The sequence below is a fragment of the Strix uralensis genome, chromosome 20, assembly GCF_047716275.1.
Source record: "Strix uralensis isolate ZFMK-TIS-50842 chromosome 20, bStrUra1, whole genome shotgun sequence".
In the NCBI taxonomy this organism is placed as follows: Eukaryota; Metazoa; Chordata; class Aves; order Strigiformes; family Strigidae; genus Strix; species Strix uralensis.
The window spans coordinates 8,455,542-8,475,835 of NC_133991.1; the positions used below are offsets into that span (position 1 = coordinate 8,455,542).

General features: G+C 58.8%; 2 protein-coding genes across 6 annotated transcripts; one reads left to right on the forward strand and one right to left on the reverse strand.

Annotated features, from left to right (window-relative positions):
• The first annotated feature begins 14 nt into the window (after positions 1-14).
• Positions 15-19,979, forward strand: NEK8 (NIMA related kinase 8). 5 transcript variants are annotated; one of them, XM_074890044.1, is made up of 17 exons: positions 15-99; positions 3,637-3,776; positions 7,211-7,307; positions 8,295-8,500; positions 9,529-9,761; positions 10,513-10,707; positions 10,841-11,049; positions 11,443-11,522; positions 12,107-12,288; positions 12,522-12,672; positions 13,586-13,662; positions 14,814-14,931; positions 15,226-15,376; positions 15,580-15,743; positions 15,948-16,106; positions 16,282-16,440; positions 18,071-19,162. In XM_074890044.1, the coding sequence occupies exons 3-17, from the start codon at positions 7,300-7,302 to the stop codon at positions 18,097-18,099; spliced, it is 2,121 nt and encodes a 706-aa protein (XP_074746145.1). In that variant the 5' UTR covers positions 15-99; positions 3,637-3,776; positions 7,211-7,299; the 3' UTR covers positions 18,100-19,162. The 5 variants fall into 5 exon arrangements, with proteins under 5 accessions (XP_074746145.1, XP_074746142.1, XP_074746141.1 ...); XM_074890041.1 differs by lacking the exons at positions 15-99; positions 3,637-3,776; positions 7,211-7,307; positions 18,071-19,162 and adding exons at positions 7,820-7,894; positions 19,190-19,979; XM_074890040.1 differs by lacking the exons at positions 15-99; positions 3,637-3,776; positions 7,211-7,307 and adding an exon at positions 7,820-7,894.
• Positions 3,225-5,589, reverse strand: TLCD1 (TLC domain containing 1). The gene is made up of 4 exons (XM_074890081.1): positions 5,167-5,589; positions 4,890-4,972; positions 4,482-4,564; positions 3,225-3,988 (listed from the first exon to the last, which is right to left on the reverse strand). Exons 1-4 carry the CDS (start codon positions 5,433-5,435, stop codon positions 3,593-3,595), a joined length of 831 nt encoding a protein of 276 aa, XP_074746182.1. The 5' UTR covers positions 5,436-5,589; the 3' UTR covers positions 3,225-3,592.
• Positions 19,980-20,294: the final 315 nt, after the last annotated feature.

The following is a 20,294-nucleotide window of genomic DNA, read 5'->3' on the forward strand; positions in this document are numbered from 1 at the left end:
AAAGAGAGTGCCCAGCAAACTTTTGGGGCTTCATTTCAGTAAAGGGGGTTCCTCCCTCCTGTCCTGCTGATGGGGTCTCCTGGATTGCTGACCAATGCTGTGGGTAAACGTGAGGTGACACCCCCAAATCCCAAATATCTGTATTTACCTGAGACGTCTGGTATCCTGCATTTAGTTGTCCTGTGTAATTAGCATGTGTTTGTGATCAGTGTTCTCGGTGTCCTACGTAGCTTTCTGTGGAGCTGACAAGTGCCCAGGAGGTAGGTGGTAACCACAGCAAAAACGTGTTCGTGGTTCAGATCTGGCACAAGCGGAGTGTTGCACCGTTTTCCGAGTGTATCAGCTGTTTGCTTGTGCTGCAAGCTTCACTTGACAGAGTCCTCAAGTTAATGCCATTGCAGGAGCTTTGTGGGGTTTTTTCCCTGACGTGATCCCTGCTCCCCGTGCTGCAGCGTGTGAATTGCAGCCAGGTTTCCCTCACACCGTTCCTGTTACGCTGCCTGTAACCTCACGGGGTTCACGGCCCTCATCAGGGCTGTTTCCAAACTGCTGTTGCTGCTTCAGCAGTCTCTTGTTTCCTCAAATTTGTAGATGAAACTGGCTTTCCAGAGCACTTGGGATAGTCACAAGAATGTGGAGTGCTGGGTGAGCAGGGGATGGAGGTGAAGTACTGATAAGCCTTTAGGGGTACTTGGTCTTAAGTATGTGGTTAGACTTGACTGAGAAAGGTGATGAAAGCCAGAAACAAATATTGATTGTGGGGTAATTGTGCTCTTGAGCAGTGAGACACCGAGTTTGTTCCAGGCTCTTGCAGAGGGGTGGTGGTTTGCCCACATGTGAAAGGTGGGGGTAGATGAAAAGGGGGGAGCTGTCCCAATTGGTGCTGCTTTTGGGACCTCGGAGTAAAGATCCGTGCTGGGTTCTGTGGCCTTTGGCTTGAGGCTCTTCACCGGGTGCTCCCGGCGCTGGGGGAGTGCAGCCAGATCTGCAGGTACCACGTGGAGGCATGGGGACAGGCTGCGGGGTGGCTGTATGGCAGAGCCTGTGTGCTCGCCTTCGTGCAGGCAGACTTTGGCTGCTGTCAGCCTGCTTCTGAAAGCTGGGCTTGGAAGTGGGGGCTGCCTGGAAGTACATTTCCCCACCCCCCAACTTCTCCCTGTGCCTCGTGGGGTGCTCAGCTGGGCTGGGGGCAAGAAACCACCTGGACAAACTGCTGGTCCCTCCTGAGCCGTGGGTGCTGTGCAGAGCTCTGCTGGCACCCTGGGCACAGGCCAGAGCCCAGGCTCTTGCCCCTTGCCCTCCCCAAGCCCAGTTCAGGGGCTCAAAACTTGGAGATCAGGGCCTGTTGGCAGGCTGTGTGGGCTGAGGTGAGGCTGAACAACAGGCAGCCCCGCTGCTGGCAGCACGGTGGTGTGAGGACCTGGGACAGCCCTGCTGATGTTCTGCTGGTCTGTGGGGTGTAGGGCACCACCCCAACCTCCTGCCCGTGGCCTGGGCACAGCCTGGGGAGGGAACGAGCGGGGTTTTGCCTGAATCCTGTGCCTCCTTAGCTGTAGTCACCCCAAGAAAGACGTAAGGGGGAGAAGGGCCCCTCTTGTAGCAAAGCCAGTGTCGCTGCTGGGGTGAGGAGCGGGTGTGTGCTGCAGCAGAGAGGCTGGGGAGGGATTTCACATCAGCATGACTTGCAGTCTGCCCTGACCCTGCCTCAACTTCGCCCAGCGGCTGCTGCCATCTGGCACTTCACTTCCCTGCACTTGCCTCTTGCTCTGGGCTGGCAGCTGGCCCGACCCACAGCTGCCCCAGCCTGGCCAGCGCTGCGCTGCTGGGAGATGCTTCAGCTGGAAGCCAGGAGGGGAACAAGGGAGAGTCAGGCTACCTGCTTGGGGAAGCTTTGTCATGCCTGACTCTTCCATGCTGCTGTAAGGGCGGTGGCAGCTTGGGCTGGTCCCTCTGAGCCTGTGTGCTGCTGGGGCAGAGCCGTGTCTTCTCTGTGCTGAGAGACGGGGGAAAGGTGCAGCCATCAGGGTGAGGAGAAACTAAGATTTGGGCTTGACTGTGTGGGGTATTTGCAGATAAGAGTCAGTGCACAGAGGCCACAGAGCTTAAGCTGCAGCTGGCAAGATGTGTAGCTGTCGGGATGTGCTGCTGAAGGTAGGGCTGTGCCCTGCCAGGGCTTCTTGCAGCTCGGCGCCTGGCTGCTGAGCTCCGCTTGGAGCGAGGAAGGGGTGAGGCAGAGGGTTTGAAGCTGGTGTAGATCCCTGCCCATGCAGTGTCCCGAGTATCCTGTCTTTGCGCCGGCTGCCAGGCTGTTGCCGTCACGCACCTCCTGTGCCCACCATGGTGTCAGTGCATGAGGGACGGGGATCCTGCACTGCTGGCTTATTTCAGCTGCAGCGCCTGTCTCTGCCTGAGCTGGACTGGCTGTGGGGTTGGTAGGACGATCCTGCCCTGGAGCAGGGGCTGGGCAGGAGTCCCTCTAAGCCCCACTGCTTTATGCCAGTCCGGTGTGATCCCGGAGCTGTCACGTCAGCAGGATTTGCCTTCCCAATGCTCTGGTGCTCCACACGACCGGCTGGGCCGGTTCTGGCCCTGCTCCCCCAGGGAGCTAAACCCCTCTTTTTCCTCCCACTGCTCTGGGGGGGCTGCTGGAGGCAGCCTGGTCCTGCAGCTGCGGGAGAGGGCCCCACATGCTCGCAGGGGGCCGGAGCTGTGCTGGTGAAGATCACTCCGGGGGGATGTGAGCATGCAGCAGTCTTCCAGGAAGAGCCTGTGGCCTCACACGGCTTTCCCATGCCAGCTCCACTTCACGTGGCTGCTGGGTGAGTCATGCAGCCCAGCCAGGCTCCTTGCCGCCAGGCAGGTCAGGGACTGCAGCAGGGCTGGGTACCTCTCCTGGCTCCCTTCCCCTGCTCCCTGCACAGCCCTGGGTCTCTGGAAGAGCAGATGAGTGAGGAAGAGGAATGGGGTCTTGCTCTTTAAGGCTCAGCATGGTGCAGCTGGGCTGGTAGGATGCAGCAGGCTTAAGTGCATCCCTGGAGGGTCCCTAGAACAAAGCGAGCAGCAGCAATGTGCCCTCTCCCTCCCCAAGGACTGCCAGCCCTCCGCTGGGAATGGGGGCAATCCTTTCCCATGGCCCTGTGTCTGTCCGCCCCCCCCCCCCCGCCCCCCCCGCCATCCTCCCCTCAACACTGCTGTGCCCCACAGAAAAGCCAGCCCAGGCGTGCTGCGGCAGCAGTAAACAGACCAATTTTAATGCACATAACACCCAACATCACCACGGGAGGGACTCGTCCCTTCCCTTGCAACCCTCTCAGGCCATCAGCTGCAAAATGCAGCCACCCCTGGCCCTCCAGCTGCCTGCGTGGAAGCCGGCTTGGGCTGCTTCTCCATCGGCCGTGCCCCTGGCTTCGGCAGCGTCCCCGCGGCTCAGTGAGGCTGTCGGGCTGGTCCAGCAGGGAGGTGCTTTTAGGCAACAGAGCGGGTGAAGGCAGGGCCCAGAGCCAGGGAGTGAGCCCTAAGGCACATCAGAGCAGGTTTGGAGAGGCCAAGACCTCCAAGAGCCGGAGCCCAGGTCCCTCTCGGCACGTGCGTCTCAGTCTATCAGAAACTTCTCACCATCCACATCTCTCCCCGCAGAGCCCTTGCGCAGGGAGGGGAAAAAATCGGAGCGGAGGAGGCGGGAGAAGTACATGAGGATCATGGCATCGAGCAGCAGGAGGTTGGCGGTGAGGAAGGCACCCTGGCCCTGCACCTCCACGTAGCGGAGGAAGTACCAGGTGAGGTAAGCCTGGGGCGCCAGGCGGAAGGCAAAGTACATCACCAGGTTGACGTACTTGTTGGCCTCGTAGAGCGCCGGGGAAGGCACGTTGCTCATCTTCAGCAGCATGCGGACGGTGAGGAAGATGTTGCTCACCTCCACCAACAGCAGCAGCATTGCTGCCACCAGGAAACGGCCCGTGATGATGAGCGAGACGAAGGCAGAGATGGCCTGGGACATACACACACACACACAGAGCGCTGGGTCAGCTCTCCTTGCCCTGGGGGAGGCGAGCCCTTCCCCAGTAAGGTTTGGACATACGGGTGCTAATCCCCCCCACCCAGAGATCCCAGCAGCCCCCCAGGCACCTGAGCCAAAGGAAAACCAGTCTGGAAAGCCAGTTCCTCCGGGAAAACCAGTCTGGAGAGCCATTTCCCCCAGGGAGCAGTTACGCCTCCCTGCGCTGGGGAGCTAGGCCCAGCCTCCGGCTCTCCCCTTGCCCGGCGTGGCAGCCTGTCTGGCTCCCGGCGCTCGGAGCTGCCACGTCCTGCCCCGCTGGGCGCTCTCGCCTTGTTGATGCGCAGTCTACCTGGCAGTCAGGGTGAGGCAGAGGGAAGGGCTCCGGCTTGTCTTGCTGTAGCGCAGGAAACCTGTATGGGCTAAGCCCTGGGGTGTGTGGTAGCCCCCCTGTGCTCACCCCTCGCCTCCCCGGAGCCGTACTCACCATGGTGTGGTGCACCAGGTACTCCCAAGATGAGCGGGACTGATGGTTGAAGATGATGTCAAGGCTGTCGTGGATGAAGTAGCCTGTGGGATGAAGGAAAGCATTGAGGGGGGGGTCGGGCTTCTGCACCATCACCTGCTGCGATAAGGGGGAGCAGCAAGGAGGAAGAGGGTGGCGTGACCATGCTCCAGGCATCGGAAATACCTCCGCCCCGGCTGAGCGTGGGGAAACGGCTGGGCCCTGGGGGCTGGCAGCCTGTGGGCTCTACGCTCGTGATTAAGGCAGGGGGCACGGAGAGCTGCCCGGCCCTTGGGCGCTCATCCCGGGCCGGGTGCCGGGTGAGGCTGAAGAGGGAGTGGGCAGAGCCCAGCGGGGTGTCTGCAGCCATGGCCCTGCCTGGCTCCTTACCCGAGGAGAAGCAGACCAGCAGGTGCCCTGAGACGCTGTAGCCGTCCTGGATGTCGGAGAGCAGCTCCGGGGAGTGCCAGAGGCTGGGGGTGAGGAGAGGAGGAAGGGTGGTCAGCCTGGGTGCTGGGACGGGGGACACAAGGACCCCCCCAGTGCCTCCTCCCCGGCGAAGGGGGGGGGGGGGGGGGGCGGAGTGCCCGGGGTCGTGCTCCCACGGGGGCCCGGAGCCCCGGTTCGCAGGGTGTGCACCGATGCCCGCCCCCCACCCCCCCGGTACCTGAAGAGGGCCCACAGCCCGGCCAGCACGGAGTGTGCAAAAGAGACGAGGAGGTTCCGCCAGCGCCAGGCGCGGCCGGGGCGGCTCCGCACGGCGGCGGGTCGGGGCACGGCCAGGGCCGCCCGCCGCAGCGCCCCGAAAAGCGCCACGCTGCCGCCCACCAGCGCCGCCGAGGGCGCCCGCCAGCCCGGGCCCATCGCGCCCAGCTCCGGTGGCGAGGGGCGGCGGGGCGGTGATGGCCACGCCTCCCAGCGGGCCGCCCCGCCCATATGACCACGCCCACAAAATTGACCACGCCCCTGTCAACCACGCCCGCTGCCTATTTCCCGTTAACCACGCCCCCGGTGGCCACGCCCCAACCCACGGCCCTGTTAACCACGCCCACTGTCCATTCCCGTTAGCCGCGCCCCCTCATGGCCACGCCCGCGCGCGCGTTGACCACGCCCCCTCCCTCAGGCCAGAACCGCACGTGTCCGTGCGCGCGCGGGGCCTTGCACGCTCGTGTGCAAGGCGCGTGCACGGGTCTCGACCAGTTGCTGCACCGGCGCGTCGGCCGCGGGTGCGCACGGGGTGTTGTCGCACTGTGTGTGCGCAGGGCACCGCGTGTGCGTGCAAGGCGTCGCACGTGAGCGTGTCAGGCGTCGCACGTGCGGGCGCGGCACGTGGCACGCCTGTGCTGGGCAGCGCAGGAGAGTGGGCGCAGCTTGCTGTGGTAGGCCTTGCACCGCTGGGCCGGGCCTTGCACATCTGTCCCAGTGCTGCACAGCTGGCGTGCGCCCCGCACATCTGTCCTGGGCACCGTGTGGGTGTCCCGGGCACAGGGGGACTTGCACGGTGGGTGCCAGAAAAACTACTTTGCACTGCAAAAATAGTCGCCAAAGTGGCGGGGACCACCACGGCCTGGGTGTGCACAGTGAGCCCGCAAGAAGATATGGGGGGGCCCTCGGAACAGGGGGGTGCTCCCTAATACCAGCACGGCGGCAGGATGAGGCTCTGTGGGCACCGCGACACGGTGGGGTGCTGGGTCCTGCGTGGGGGTCCTGCCCCATGGCCGCAGGACACTGGGCGCTGGCTGGTGCAAGAGAGGGGGGCTGACACACATTCCCCCCCCCCCCCCCGGTGAGCCGGGCTCGGTGTCGCTAGATGGCAGCATGGCCACGTGGCATGGCCTGGGGGTGGCACTGCCACCGCTGTCCCTTGTCCCCGTTCCAGGACAGGGGCGGCCACCCCTGGGTGCAGGGCACGGGGCCCCTTCTATGCTATAGGTGCCACCACGGCTGGCCCAGGTAATAAAAAAAATATATATAATAAAGAAAGAAACAAGTAATAAGTGATAGGACAAGAGGGAACGGCCTCAAGCTGCGCCAGGGCAGGGTCAGACTGGCTCTTAGGAAGGATTTCTTTGCAAAGGGGTTGTTGGGCGTTGGAATGGGCTGCCCAGGGCAGGGGGGGTGTCCCCATCCCTGGAGGTGTTCAAGAGTCAGGTTGACCCAGCGCTGAGGGATCTGGTGTAGTTGGGAACGGTCAGTGCTGGGTTAACGGTTGGATTAGATGATCTTCAAGGTCCCTTCCAACCTAGATGATTCTGTGATTCCGTGATTCTGTGATATATACACCACATTTACTAGTAGCCGTGGTTACTGATTACGCTGGTAGTTATAGTTACCGCACATACGGAGAGCGGTAAGAAGTTCATAAAAACCAGGCTTTGGTCTCCAAACCCTAGAAAATAGGCAGAATGTCCTGGACCGTAAAGAGAATGTCTGGGATTGTGCTGAGGATGAGTTATCTGACAACCTTCAAAGTGACTATTCGATTATTTAACTCGGCCATGAAACTAACTTTTGAGCGTCCTGAAATTATAAGACTAAAAAAACACACCCCCAGGTCAAAAAGACCCCTGCCCAGGTTAGACCCTTCCCCTGAGCATGCCTAGTAGTAGAAGTGTTATGTAAGCCTTAGTATAATCATATGTTAGTCACTGATCGGTATCTAATAAGTGTGTTTGGAAAAGGACTAACCTCTGATTTTTTGTGTATAAAAGGAGCATGAAAACCTGCTGCTCGTGTGCTTGATTTGTGGAAAACTCCACCGAACACCCAGGCCTGAATAAAGACAATATCTCTCCTGAGCATGTTCAGGTCAGTGCATGAATCTGCTTTTCTGACAACAGGGGTGCTCGTGGTCCTGGGGGTCTAAAGCAGGTTGGGGGGGTCAGGGAGGGGACCCAGGACCCTTGTCCCTGACCCTAAGGCAGCACAGCCCCTGGGGTGGGTGCTCCCCCAGACTCTGGGCTGTGGGGCAGGAGGCTGCTGTAGGCACCGCCGGTCTCTGGGGGTGAGGGGGGCCCCTGCTGGCACCCCCCAACCTAGGGGCGGCAGGCTCAGGGCACCCAAACCCCTCTGCCAGGGCGCTGCCCAAGGGGACCCGGTTCCTTGTGGCACTGGGGTGCCCACCCAAGTGGGGGGCCTGGCCAGGCCGGTTTGGGGTGCCGTTAGCCCCTCTTCTAGCCGAGGCAGGGAGCATCTTCCCCCCCGCGCCCCCCGGCCTTACACACATGGTGGCGGTGGGTGGGGACGGACGGGCGCGGCCCGCGGTATTTTGTCCGCCCGCGGCCGCCGTAGCGACTCCCGGAAGTGTCTCCATGGAGACGGGAGGAGCCCGGGCCGGCCGAGGCAGTGATGGAGAAATACGAGCGGATCCGGGTGGTGGGGAGAGGGGCCTTCGGGTGAGGGGTGTCCCGGGGGCGCTCCCGTGGCGCCGGGAGGGCACCGGGAGTGGGGGAAGGGGGGGTCTTTAGGCCTTTTCACCGTGGCAGCGCGTGTCGGGGGGAGGGCCCGGGGTACGGCACCGCGGGGTGGGGTGGGAGGCCGTAGGCCCCGCTGCCATGGCAACAAGGCGCACATGTCCCGTCGCTATGGCAACGGGGGGGGTCAGCCGGCTTGTGGCACCGGGGTGGGGGAAGTGGGGTCGGCGTCCGGGCCTTGGCTGTTGCCATGACGATGGCTTGACACGGCACTGGGTTTGAGACGCCCTGGGGGGGGATTGCAGGCCCTGTTACACTGGTGTGGGGCAGGCTGTGTCCCTCCCCACACCCCACGCTTAAGCTCTGTCCCTGTTCCCACAAGCATCGTGCACCTGTGCCTGCGCAAGGCCGACCAGAAGCTGGTGATCCTGAAGCAAATCCCAGTGGAGCAGATGAGCAAGGACGAGCGGCTGGCGGCGCAGAACGAGTGCCAGGTCCTCAAGCTGCTCAGCCACCCCAATGTCATCGAGTACTACGAGAACTTTCTGGAGGACAAGGCGCTCATGATCGCCATGGAGTACGCCCCAGGTGGGTCCTGATCTCCCCCAGCACCTGCAGGTTGTTTCTTGGTAGGTCCAGGGAATGCCAAGCCCTCAGCTCTCCTTGGGTCGGGCTGCTGTGGCTGCATGTTATCGTCCTTGTAAAAATCCTATGCTTTGGGCCCCAAAGAGTCCAAACAAATCTCTCTTGAACAGACATTTTTGTGGAAAAGGATCTGGGGGTCCTAGTGGACACCAAGTTGACCGTGAGCCAAGTGACCGAGCACTGGCACAGGTTGCCCAGAGAAGTTGCGGAGTCACCATGCTTAGAGATATTCAAAAGACAGGTCATGGTTCTGGGCAACCAGCTGTCGGTGGCCGTGCTTGAGCAGGGGATTGGACCAGATGACCTCCTGAGGTCCCTTCCAACCTCAACCACTCTGATTCTGTCATTATATGCCTTACGCCTTCTAATCATATCCAAAACAAAGAGATTTCTAACACCTCTGTTGCTGATAAGTGTGCTACCATCTGCCCTTGGCTTAGGTTTCACATTTCCCTGTGTCAGCTCTCGGCCACGCTGTTGGTCCCACAGCTCTGTGTGGGAAGGCGTGCTTTCTAACGAGATTTGCTGTGGAGTTTAAGATGAAATCAACATTTGCATGAGGGTTTGTTAAAAGTCCTACATGAGCCCTGACTCTGGACCTCCCCTTCTTGATAGGGGCCTCTCCGTGCCACGCGGCCTTTCTTTTGCAGAACAGGCTTATCTTGTTCTGCCATCGAGGTTTAAGTCCTCCTCCAAGAGCTGTAATTTTAGCGTCTTTTCCTGCTGCCTTTGACAATATGTCAACAGTAACTTCTCTCTTGCTGTTTCTTCGTCCCACCAACTGTGCTGCCATTGTTCTCCACGCAGTCTCGGGAGCATTGGAGGATGTGCTGTGTGTCCCACCAGGACATGATTTTTCCCATGTGCTTGGCTTGTTAAGATGCCATGGCTAAATCCCCCCGGCTTTTAGGCTGGGTTTGCAGTGCCCTGTGCAGCCACCCTTGCCGATAGCCTTTTGTTGTTCTTTGCAGGGGGCACGCTAGCGGAGTTTATTCATAAGCGCTGTAACTCCTTGCTGGATGAGGATACCATCCTGCACTTCTTCGTGCAGATCCTCCTGGCTCTCCACCACGTGCACACCAAGCAGATCCTGCACCGTGACCTGAAGACTCAGAACATCCTCTTGGACAAACATCGCATGATTGTCAAGATTGGAGACTTTGGCATCTCCAAAATCTTGAGCAGCAAGAGTAAAGCCTACACGGTGAGCGGCCTGGCTTCACAGGGGAGCTACTTAGCACCATGGCAGCAGGCTGGAAACTCTGGCCTTGGCTCACGATAGTCTTTTGGAAGCTGCTGTAGGCAGCGAGGTTGGATGTAGCATACTTGCAGTAGGCCACATCCATGTGCCATGATGCTGCTTTGCTCCTCGGAGTTTATACAGGCTGATGTCTTCATGCCCGAGTTTGCTGCAGCTCTGTGGGCTGCGGAAAGGTGAGAAAGACCTGCCTGCCCAAGCCTAAGACAGGATGCGTGGCTGGGCCCACCGGTGAGGGTAAACAGGGTTCCACCCACTGTCACAGTGGGAGGGGTGGGGTTTGCAGGCTCCTCTGACATTTGGCAACTGCATTCCTGCCTGTGCCGCGCCGTCCTGCCTTGTCTTAATCTCCTCTCTCTGCTTGAGACTTGAGTATCATTCCCCACCTGGTCTAATCTGACTAGACGTTTCTATCACGCTCACTGCTCTTGGCTCTGATTCTCTCAAGTGGTTAGGAGAAAAATGAGAGGTAATCTTTCTATGTGCAAGGGAGGTCACTGGAAAGGCAAATCCTTGGTTTTTTTAACTGAGATTGTCAGGCAGATGTTAACACCAGGGAACAAAAGCCCAGCTCCGCTAAGCTTTGGTTGGTGGTGCTGTAGTCAGCCTACGCACTGGGCTCTAAACTGAGCCTTTCTCTTTCCACCTCGCTGCCCCAGTTTCACAGCATCACGATCATTTCCTTTGTCTCTTCTAGGTTGTGGGAACTCCGTGCTACATCTCCCCAGAGCTCTGTGAAGGGAAGCCTTACAACCAGAAGAGTGATATCTGGGCTTTGGGCTGCGTGCTGTATGAACTCGCCAGCCTCAAGAGGGCTTTCGAAGCTGCGGTAAGAGGAATATGGTTTCCATGTAGCGCAGGGAGCCATGTGGCCTCTTACAGAGGTGAAAATGTATGTATGCTTGGATCACTCTTCTCGCTGAGCCTGGAGGTGTGAAGGCAGAGGGCAGTGCTGAGAACTTCTTGCTCCTTTGCCTCACCTCTGACTACCCAGCCACTGTATGTCTCTCTTGTTTCCTCTCCAGAATCTTCCTGCCTTAGTATTGAAGATCATGAGTGGGACGTTTGCCCCAATATCAGACAGATACAGCCCCGACCTGCGCCAGCTCATCCTTAGCATGCTGAACCTGGATCCTTCCAAGCGGCCCCAGCTGAATGAGATCATGGCCCAGGCCATCTGCATTCGTCCCCTTCTGAACCTCTACACCGACGTGGGCAGTGTCAAAATGAGAAGGCAAGTGATGCTGCCACCTTAGTGTCCCTAGGGAGGGGCTGCCACAGCCCACAACATGTCTGACCAGTTCACTGTCTCTGTTACCAGCTCCAAAGAGAGCGTTGTCCCCCTGCAGCTCCCCTGTGTTACCCAACATGTGGCTGCTGCAGGCTGAGCCTGGCCCAGTGGCCTCGTGGGCTTGTCATCGCTGTAACAGGGGACTTGTGAGCTCAGGGGGAAGCAAACTGATGACAACTCCTCTTTCTCAGGTGGTTTAAAGCACCCACTGAGGCAGTGCTGTGAGCTATTCAGCCATGGTTTATGCTGTAGCTCTGCCCATACCTTCTGTGATCCAGGGCTCTGCAGGACATCTGGGGCAGAGCTGATGTTAAGGACTGGATTTTGGTTTGGCAGGCCTGAAAAACCCTTGGCTCCAGTGCCGACAGTGACCCACAGCCGGACAGGGGGACGAGTGACCAGCACCAGGCCGAGGGGTGAGTCCTGGCATGGTGTGCTCAACACAGCTTCATTTGGAAAGACCCTTTCCTTCGGATGACAGGGGGTCAGAGAGGCACTTGAGCTTCTGGGGAGAGGAAGTTAAGAGACATCACCTTCCCTGAGCCCTGGAGGAGTCCACCAGCACCTTGGCTTTGGGGACCAAGCAGTGCTCTTTCTCCAGCTGGCTCTTCTAGGTTTTGAACCCTTGAATCAAGTTTCTGCTGTTTCCAGCAAAGCCTGGGAACCAGCCGGCAGTGCTGAGGGGGGGATGTCCCAGTGCAGGGCAATGCCACTGGCACTGGTAACAATTAGACTAGAGCTGTCGTGATGCCACTTCCCTCAGTTCTGGGATAAAATACAAGGAGCTGTTCCCACGTGTTTCTCAGCCCTGGCTGGGAGCTCCCCAGCAGCCCTTTGCCAGCCTTGGACCAGTGCTGGTCTGGCTCTGCTGGCCGGCAGGCCCTGCTCTGCCAGCATTGCTGGCTCTGCTAAGCGGGCAACCCAGACTGGCTGGTGTCGTTTCTTTTCCTGTGGGAGGAGAGTCAGGGATCTGCGTTGATGATTTCTCTTTGACCCACAGGCGTTCGAGGTGGCTCAGCCAGGGCAGGAATCCCTCCTCCGTTGTCATCCATCTACACCTGGGGGAGTGGGATCACCACCCCCCTCCGCCTGCCCATGCTTAACACCGAAGTGGTGCAGGTGTCTGCTGGCAGGACGCAGAAGGCCGGGGTCACCAAATCGGGGCGGCTCATCATGTGGGAGGTGAGTGGCGGGGAACCTGGGGCAATCGGTGGCTGTGGAAGCTTTGGATGTGTGATTTCAGAGGAGGAGATGTTTCTGCTCACTGCATAGGCCCTGGCACTGTCCCCAGGACTGCTGTCCAGTCCCGGGCATGGGTAACACTGCTAAGCCTGTAGGAAGGGGCTCGTCTGAGTTCTCCAACCCAGCTCTTGCTGCAGGAAGGTGCAGCAGTCAACAAGGCTTCTCTCTGCCAGGCTCCCCCGATGGGTGCAGCGGGAGGCCCTTCACTCCCAGGAGCCACCGAGCAGCTCCAGCCTCAGTTTGTGTCCCGTTTTCTGGAGGGTCAGTCTGGCGTGACCATCAAACACGTGTCCTGCGGTGATCTCTTCACAGCCTGCCTCACAGGTGAGCTGCTGCCTCCTGCCTTCGCCTGGCTGAGTTCCAGACCTCTCTGCATGGCAGCTGGCTTGTGAATGCAGCGTGACTGCCTGGGGAACCTGCTCAGAGAGGAACCGGAGGGCTGTACTGGGCTGGGGTGGCACAAAGGCCTCTGTGGCCTCTTGTGTAATATCGGGTGGGGGTCAGAAACGGCAGGCTCGGTCCTCCTATGATGCCACACTGGTCAGCTTGGTCCCAGAGCTCTGCCTGGTGTGGGGAGGGCCACAGATTTGTTGTCCTGGCTGCACTGGTGTCACCTGAAGCCAGAACTGGCCTGTACAGTGGGGACTGCAGCGTCAGGAGTGTCTGGGAAGTTCAAACTTTCTCTGTCACATACTCTGTGAGTATGACACAGACACAAGCAGTGACCAGCAGTGTCTGGCGTTGCAGTGAGAAGTCAGCAAGAGCTCCTGCAGAGCCCGTTGTCCTCAGCTGCAGGAAGGCAGGGTCTGAAGCCCCCTTAGAGTGGGCCAGGAGGTGTTCTGGCCGGGAGATAAGCAACCAGCAAACTTCATGGGCATGTGTTTGTCCTACCTCTCCGTGGCGTTTCCTGCCACCCCTTTGCTGGGCGGCTGCTCAGTCAGTGCCTCTGTGTATTTAACACCTTGACAGGAGTTAGCAGCTCCTGCGTACACAGCTGCAATAATGTTATCTCAGTGCTCTCCTATCATCTGCTGTTTGTTTGGTGAGTTGTCACAGCACATAGAAGCTGCTGCTCTCTAGAAACTCGCTGAAGGTTTCTGGCCCCTGCAACAAGTTACGAGTCAGAGTGGGTCCAAGCAGAGCCACTGTCCTGGGAGCCACAGCCAGCGCCGTGGGCTGCGTGTGCCTTGCAGGGCCTCACATGTGCCTGTAACACAACTTCTTTCTGCTTTTCCAGACAGGGGGATAATCATGACTTTTGGCAGCGGCAGCAATGGCTGTTTGGGGCACGGAAACTTCACGGACATAAGCCAGGTTTGTCGTGAGGGTGCTGGGCGTGCTGCTCCCCCAGGGTAGAGGATGGATCGTGCCTTCTGCGCCACGTGAGAGGGCTCATGCCAGCTCCAGGGACGTGCATCCCAGGCATGCTCCGGCATCTGACCCCCTCCCCCTCCTTTCCCCGTCGCTTCGGGTTTTAAAAGACCCAACCTGCCTCTCTCTTTCTCTCTCCCCCCCCTTACACAATGATCCCTTTGAGCGTGGGGGAAGTCAAGAGCTGCCTTGTGGTTGCTGTTGGCAGACACCCAGCTTGGAGCCTGCCTCCAATCACACACCTGCCTGCCTCACTCTTGGCCTGCAGCTGCCAGGGTTCACTGAGAAAAGTTATTTTTCAAAAGAGCCAGTATTTAAAGAAGAGCTGTGTGCTTCCGATTGGCTCGGATTGGCCCGTAGCTCCTTTCTAGCTTCTTCCTCGCCTGCCCTCGGATGTGGCAGCAGCCGATGGCTTCCAGCCGAGCCTGGGGACTGGTGCCATTTGTCACTGTGGTCAGCTGGCTCGTTCGTTCCTGCTCTGTCCGGAGCTGAGCTGCTCGGTGCTTATTGCTGGGGAGGGGAGACCAGTTGGGAGCAACAGCCAGATCCCAACAAATGGTGCTTTTCACTTGAAGAAGATAATGAGAATGAGGCTTACTGTGGCGAGGTGTCAGATCTAACAGCAGGTCACAGCAGGGGCTGGGCGAAATGTGGAGATCCTGGTCTCTCCACACCCTAACGAATATATAGCTGATAGCTCACAGCTCCTCTGTGCGAGAGCCTTTCAGCCAGCGCATCCTCCACCAAGCCCCTGCCTGCTCAGAGCGTGCGTTAACAGCCCCTGGCACTCCCCACATGGGCAGGGGGGTGAATCCCAACCCTTTGGCTGAACCTATTCCCTCTCCAAACCGTTGTGCTGGCTGCTTTCTTCCGCCCCAGAGATGTTTGCATTATCTTCTCTGCTGTGTGCACGTAGTCTCTAAACCCTTTGAAGACTGGAACAAAAAAAAATTCTCTGCTGTTTGTGTTGGATGAAAACTGGGATGCTGCCAGTGCTGTGTTGAGGCTGGGGGGGCTGGGTGGGACGGATGGGGTGGGAGCAGCCAGGCAGGCTGGGAGGTCTCGGCTGACGGCTGCTGCTCTTCCCCTGCCAGCCCAAGATCGTGGAGGCCCTGCTGGGCTACGAGATGGTGCAGGTGGCCTGTGGTGCGTCTCACGTCCTGGCGGTTTCCAACGAACGGGAAGTGTTTGCCTGGGGCAGGGGGGATAATGGTAAGAGATGTCTGCTTTGCAAAACGGCTTGTGCTTTCCATTGCCTGTTTCCACTCCCCTCGCTGGCCCTGCTTGCCCACAGTCCTCTCCAGCTGTGCCAGTCTAAGTGGGTGTAGAAGAGTTGCAGCTGCTTCACCGCATACCAAGGCCCCCGTGCTTTGGGTTTCACTGCCTTCTGTGGCAACAGGTCCCAGGCTGGGCTCTTGCAGCATCTCTGTTGACGCCATTGCTCGTGGGGGTGTGCTCAGTTTGTGTGTGGCCATCAGCTGTGCCCTGCTCTGTTCCTCCTGCCAGGTCGGCTTGGGCTGGGTACCCTGGAGTGCCACAACTCCCCCCAGCAGGTCACAGTCCCGCTGGAACACGAGGCTCAGAGGGTCATCTGCGGCATCGATTCCTCCATGGTCCTCACAGTGAAGAACCAGATTCTTGCTTGTGGGAGCAACAGGTAAGAGCAGGGAGGGTCTGTGCTCCAGACCTTGCCTGCAGCCTCCTGGGCCTGTCCATCTGTGTTCAGCCCAAGAAGAGGGAGGAAGGGGCTTTAGACATCTCTGTGAGCTCCTACTCCCCAACATCACGCCGCTGGTGGTGCGGTTATGTTGGGCAGGATTTGTCTCTTGGGTGCTCTGAACTGTGCTTTTCCCCATGCAGGTGTAACAAGCTGGGCCTAGATCGGATCAGCTCAGCAGAGGAGCCTTCCCCAGAGGATCAGGTGGAAGAAGCCACCGTGTTCATGGGTGCCCAGTCGGCCCCCTTGAACCAAGAGCTGATCGTGTGTGCTGACATTGGTACAGCGCACTCGGCTGCAGTCACAGGTGAGGGGGGGGGGGGGGGCTGCATTTTCACTGTCTTCCCTCCTGCCTCCATTTCCCATGGGCAGAGGCCTCAGAGAAGCTCAAGAGACACCTTGCTCCCGATGTTGGAGCTCTGTGGAACAGGATGCTCAGCACAGTAGTGAGCAAAGAGCTTCAGGGGCTCCTCGGGTGACACCCAGTTGTTTCTCTCGTCTCTGTTTTCAGCTTCTGGCCAGTGTTACACCTTTGGGAGCAACCAGCATGGGCAGCTGGGCACCAGCTCCTGCCGCAACAGCCGCGTACCCCACCTGGTTGTGGGGCTCCAGGCAATGAAGGTCACTGTGGTGGCTTGTGGCGATGCCTTCACTGTGGCCATCGGAGCAGGTGAGGCTGAAGTCCCGGTGTCCTGGGCTGCAAGTGGGCCCCGGCTTTCCTCTGCCTGCAGTCCACGCTGTGGCCAAGGCCAGCCTCGGAGATCGCCTGGGGTGGTATCAGGGAGATGGGAGGCCCGTTTGCCAGTGAGCTCTGTGTGCAGCAAGGTGTTTATTTGCCTCTGCAGAGGGCGAGGTGTGCACGTGGGGGAAGGGAGCCAGAGGACGCCTGGGCAGGAAGGACGAGGAAACAGGAGCACCAAGGCCGGTGCACCTGGAGGAGGCACATCCGTACCTGGTGACCTCCGTAGCATGTTGCCACGGGAACACGTTGTTGGCAGTAAAGTGTGAGTAGAGGCTTCGTTACTCTGATTCCTGCCAGACACAATGGCTTGTGACCAGAGCTGTATACCCTGGCACATAAGCTCTGTGTTATTCCAGCCCCTCTAGAGCTGTAGATGAATAGAAATAACTTGAAGCCCATAAAAACTCCCCTTCTGCCGCACCCACTGGGCCAGGGGAGCAAAGGGACAGCAGAGGCAGACTCGTGCACCCCCAGAGAGGTGGGCTGGGCAAGCTGCGGCCGGTGGGGAGCTGGTGTGCTGGCAGCCCACAGAGTATCCAAAAAGAGCAGCTCTCTAATTGATGCTGCTGAAATAGAAGCTGAGATTTGAGGCGTCGTTTTGGCTGCCGGCTTTCCATTGTGGTTTGGAAAAGATAGCAATGGTTTTGTGGTTCTTCTCTGCTCAGACCAAAGGCAGCATCTTCGCACGGTTAAAACGTGCCCATGGCGTGACCTGCCCTTCCGTTGCCTGGATGTATGATGGGAGCCCGGCCCAGACTGCTGGAGGGGCCTTTCTTCCTCCTCTGCTGGGCTGATTATGGCCTCGGCGCTGGGCTGAGGGATTCCAGTCCCAGCCCACTTCAAGGAGGCTAATTACACCCCAGAGGGGAGGAGGCCCAGCTGACTGCCCCAGCGCAGCGGAATCAGCCGTGGCTCCCGTTCCTCCCCTGCGAGTGCTGAGCTCTCACGTGGTGTGCGCTGCCACGTGAAGGGGACAGGGAACAGCTGAGTCCCTGGGCTCGGGAACAAGTAGGGTGTTTGTCATGGGAGTAAAAGGGTTTTGTCTCCACAGGAAGGCTGCAGGCTGCTCTCCCCTTCCGCTGCCGGAGTCGCCCTGTGGCTCCGCGACAGCTGGTTTGTGGGCTCCCACCTGCAGCACCGTAAGAGCAGGGACTGAGCGTGCAGCCCCACTGCTGTCCCTCTGCACTGCCCAGTCCAAAACCTCGACCTGCCTGTCCCGGTCCTGGAAGTACAAACTCAGCAACAGCGGTGTCAGGGCAGCAGCCTCCCCTGCTCCGGCATCCCTCAGTAACCAGGGTGCAAAAAGCATTGAGAGCTCTGTAAAAAGCTGAGATCTGACTTTGGGCTTTCACACAGCTCAGTCTGCCTGGAAACCTCTCCAGAGAAAACACAGGAGCTGGTGACACGCCTGATGTCATTGCTGCTGTCAGCTCTGGCTGGGATCCGTCCCGGAGAGGCTGCTGGCACAGGCGAGCAGCGCTCTACCTTTGGGGCAGCAGTTCTGCACCGCTCTGCGGTTTCCTCCTATGGGGCCAACACCATTTTTGACTGGCTTGGGCTTCTGCCCGCTTTATCGTGAGGCCGCTGCTGCGCCCTTCTCTCAATCCCACTGCAAACACAGGAATAACTGGGAGAAGCCAGGTGTGCTGGAGAGGAGGAGGCGGAGGGCTCAAGCCTCAAGTGCCTGCATTTCCTCCTGCTTGGGCTCTGTGCGCTGGGTGTTGCCTCCTGCTTGTGCCACTCCTGAGGCCTTGCCGTGGCTTCCTGGGGTAGCAGGACAAGGGTTGTAGTGCCCATCTCTTGGGTATCTGGCCTGTGTGGCACAGGGCACTGTAGCTTCATCGAGATGGTAGCTTACAGCTTATTTTTGGTCCTTGCCCTTTGTGTTTCAGCTGCCGTGGAAGAGTCATCTTCCCAGTGAGAGGGGCCGCATCTAGCCTTGTTGTACAGGTGCTGGGGCTCCCCTCAGCCGCCTGGTACGCCTGTCCTCTCGCTGCTGCTCGCTACGGCCTGGCTCAGACCTGTGTCCCCAGGCTTGGGAGCTTCCAGCTGTCTGGAAAGAGAAAGCTCAGAACGATGGTTCACACGGAACCAGAGCTGGTCTCGCTGAATTGAGGGTCGCTATGAACCTCCAGTGCCTGAGAGCTGCTGCCACTGACGTGCCACGGGGAAAACGTCCCCAGAGCTCGGGTGCTGCCTTCAGGGGGTCACGCTGGGGCTCTGCCCCTCCCCGCTGGAAGTGCCTGTGTAGAAGGACCTGGAGCACAAGAGATTATTTCCCCCCCCCCCGTGTGGAAACTGTCTCTGGTTACAAAGCCCAGGCTGACAGCTTGGTGTCTGAGAGAGCTGTCAGCCTTTGCACCGCAGTGTCTGGACTTAGGGCCCCAGGCACTGCACTGGGTGACTAAGTGCAAACCTCTTCTCTAATTAGAGAAGTCTGTCCTTTCCCATCCCCCGCTTAAAACGTTTCACCCATTTGTTGAGCTGTTCATCACGCTTTGAGGGTCCTGGCCTGCATGGCTGGCTGAACCCGGCGGGAGCAGCCTCTCTGCGGGGCACAGCCCGGCTCGCTCTCCCGAAATGCTGCCTGGAGCTTTCCAATTAGAGACTCCCCTGGCCCCAGGAGATTACTGGCAGATCCCCCAGCTGACATTTGTCCTCAGGCCCCTAAATCTTGCTGCTGACCAACTCGCTGGCTACGAGCTGAGCTAGCGGAAGGCAGCAAAACACAGTGAGCAATTGTCAGTAATTGAAGTTTTTTAACTCGGATCTCTCCAGGAAGATGATGAGTTTCCAGCAGGGATCCTTTCTGCAGGCAGGAGGGGGCATATCACTGTGTCACAGACAGGAGATACATTTTTTTTTTTTATCTCCAGAAGAGTAATTTCCTTTCCCTTCCCTTTCCCTTCCTTCCCTTTCCTTTCCCCATCCTGTACAAAGGCACATCTTTCAGAACCTCACTGACATTAAATCACTCTCATTTACTTTTGGGTTTCTGTCCTCTTTTCAAGGAGGGAGACCTCGCCAGGCTCTGCTAGAAGCTGCCTCAGCCCTCTGTCGTGTGCTGGGTCATGAATTCCTGCAAGGCTCCTGCTCTTCCCGCTCTCGCCTCCCAGGCCGCACCGGGGGAAGGGTGCAGGTCCCGTCCAGCCGGGAAAGGTGGGTGCAGCCCTGGCTGCAGACACAGGCTCCCTTTGGCTCCTGCCAGGGTGGCTGGATGGGTTTTTCCCCCCCGCTGGTTTTGTTTCTTGTGGAGCTGCCTTGCAGGCGGTTACACCCTGCTATCCCAGGAAGCTGACTGGAATTCAAAGGCTCTGCCAGGCCCCTGGCACTCGCCTTGTGCTGAAGGTTACAGGGACGGCTCTGGCAGCCCGGTGTCGGCGAGGGGAGGGTGTTCTCTGCTCCCAGACCGACCTGGGCACCGGGTAACTTCAGGGCTGGGTTAAATCGCCTTGGAGAGCCCTGGGCCGCTGCCTCTCCTCCCTGTGCTGAGCTGGTGGCAGCACCAGCTCCTACAGCAACAGATTTCTCTGTTCTGTGTTGTGCTCAGCTCTCAGGGCTCCCCTCGCCCCACACCACATGCAAACACCTTCCCATAAGAAGGGGCTGGTGTGCTGCTACAGCCCCGCCAGGCAGGACAGAGGTCTCTGACACCCTTTGTCTCATCAGTGGTGGCACCAAAATGCCACCACACCGGGGGACGCGCAGTCTGGAGGGCTGGGCTCTCCCTGCTCCAGCTGGGCTGCCAAATCCCGGGCGAGTCCCCTGGCACCCTGTTACAAAGGGTCTCCGATAAACAACGAGCCCTCCGCAACTATTCAGCAGCATGTTTGAATGCTTGTCAGAGGAGAACAAAACACCGCTTCCTAGGGTTTAAAGACAACCCAAAACACTCTGTCATTTTCTAGGGTTTATCGACAACCCAAAACGCTCTATCACAGAACAAAACACCACTTCCTAGGGTTTAACAACGCAAAACACTCTATCACTCACCTAACAAGTGACTCTCAACCTTGAGGAACATCTCAGGGCAGTGTCCCGACCCAGTAACCTCAAGGAGTTTCCTTGGGCAGCATCCCGACCCAAGAGGAGAGTCCTCAGCCGCAGAGTGCTGCT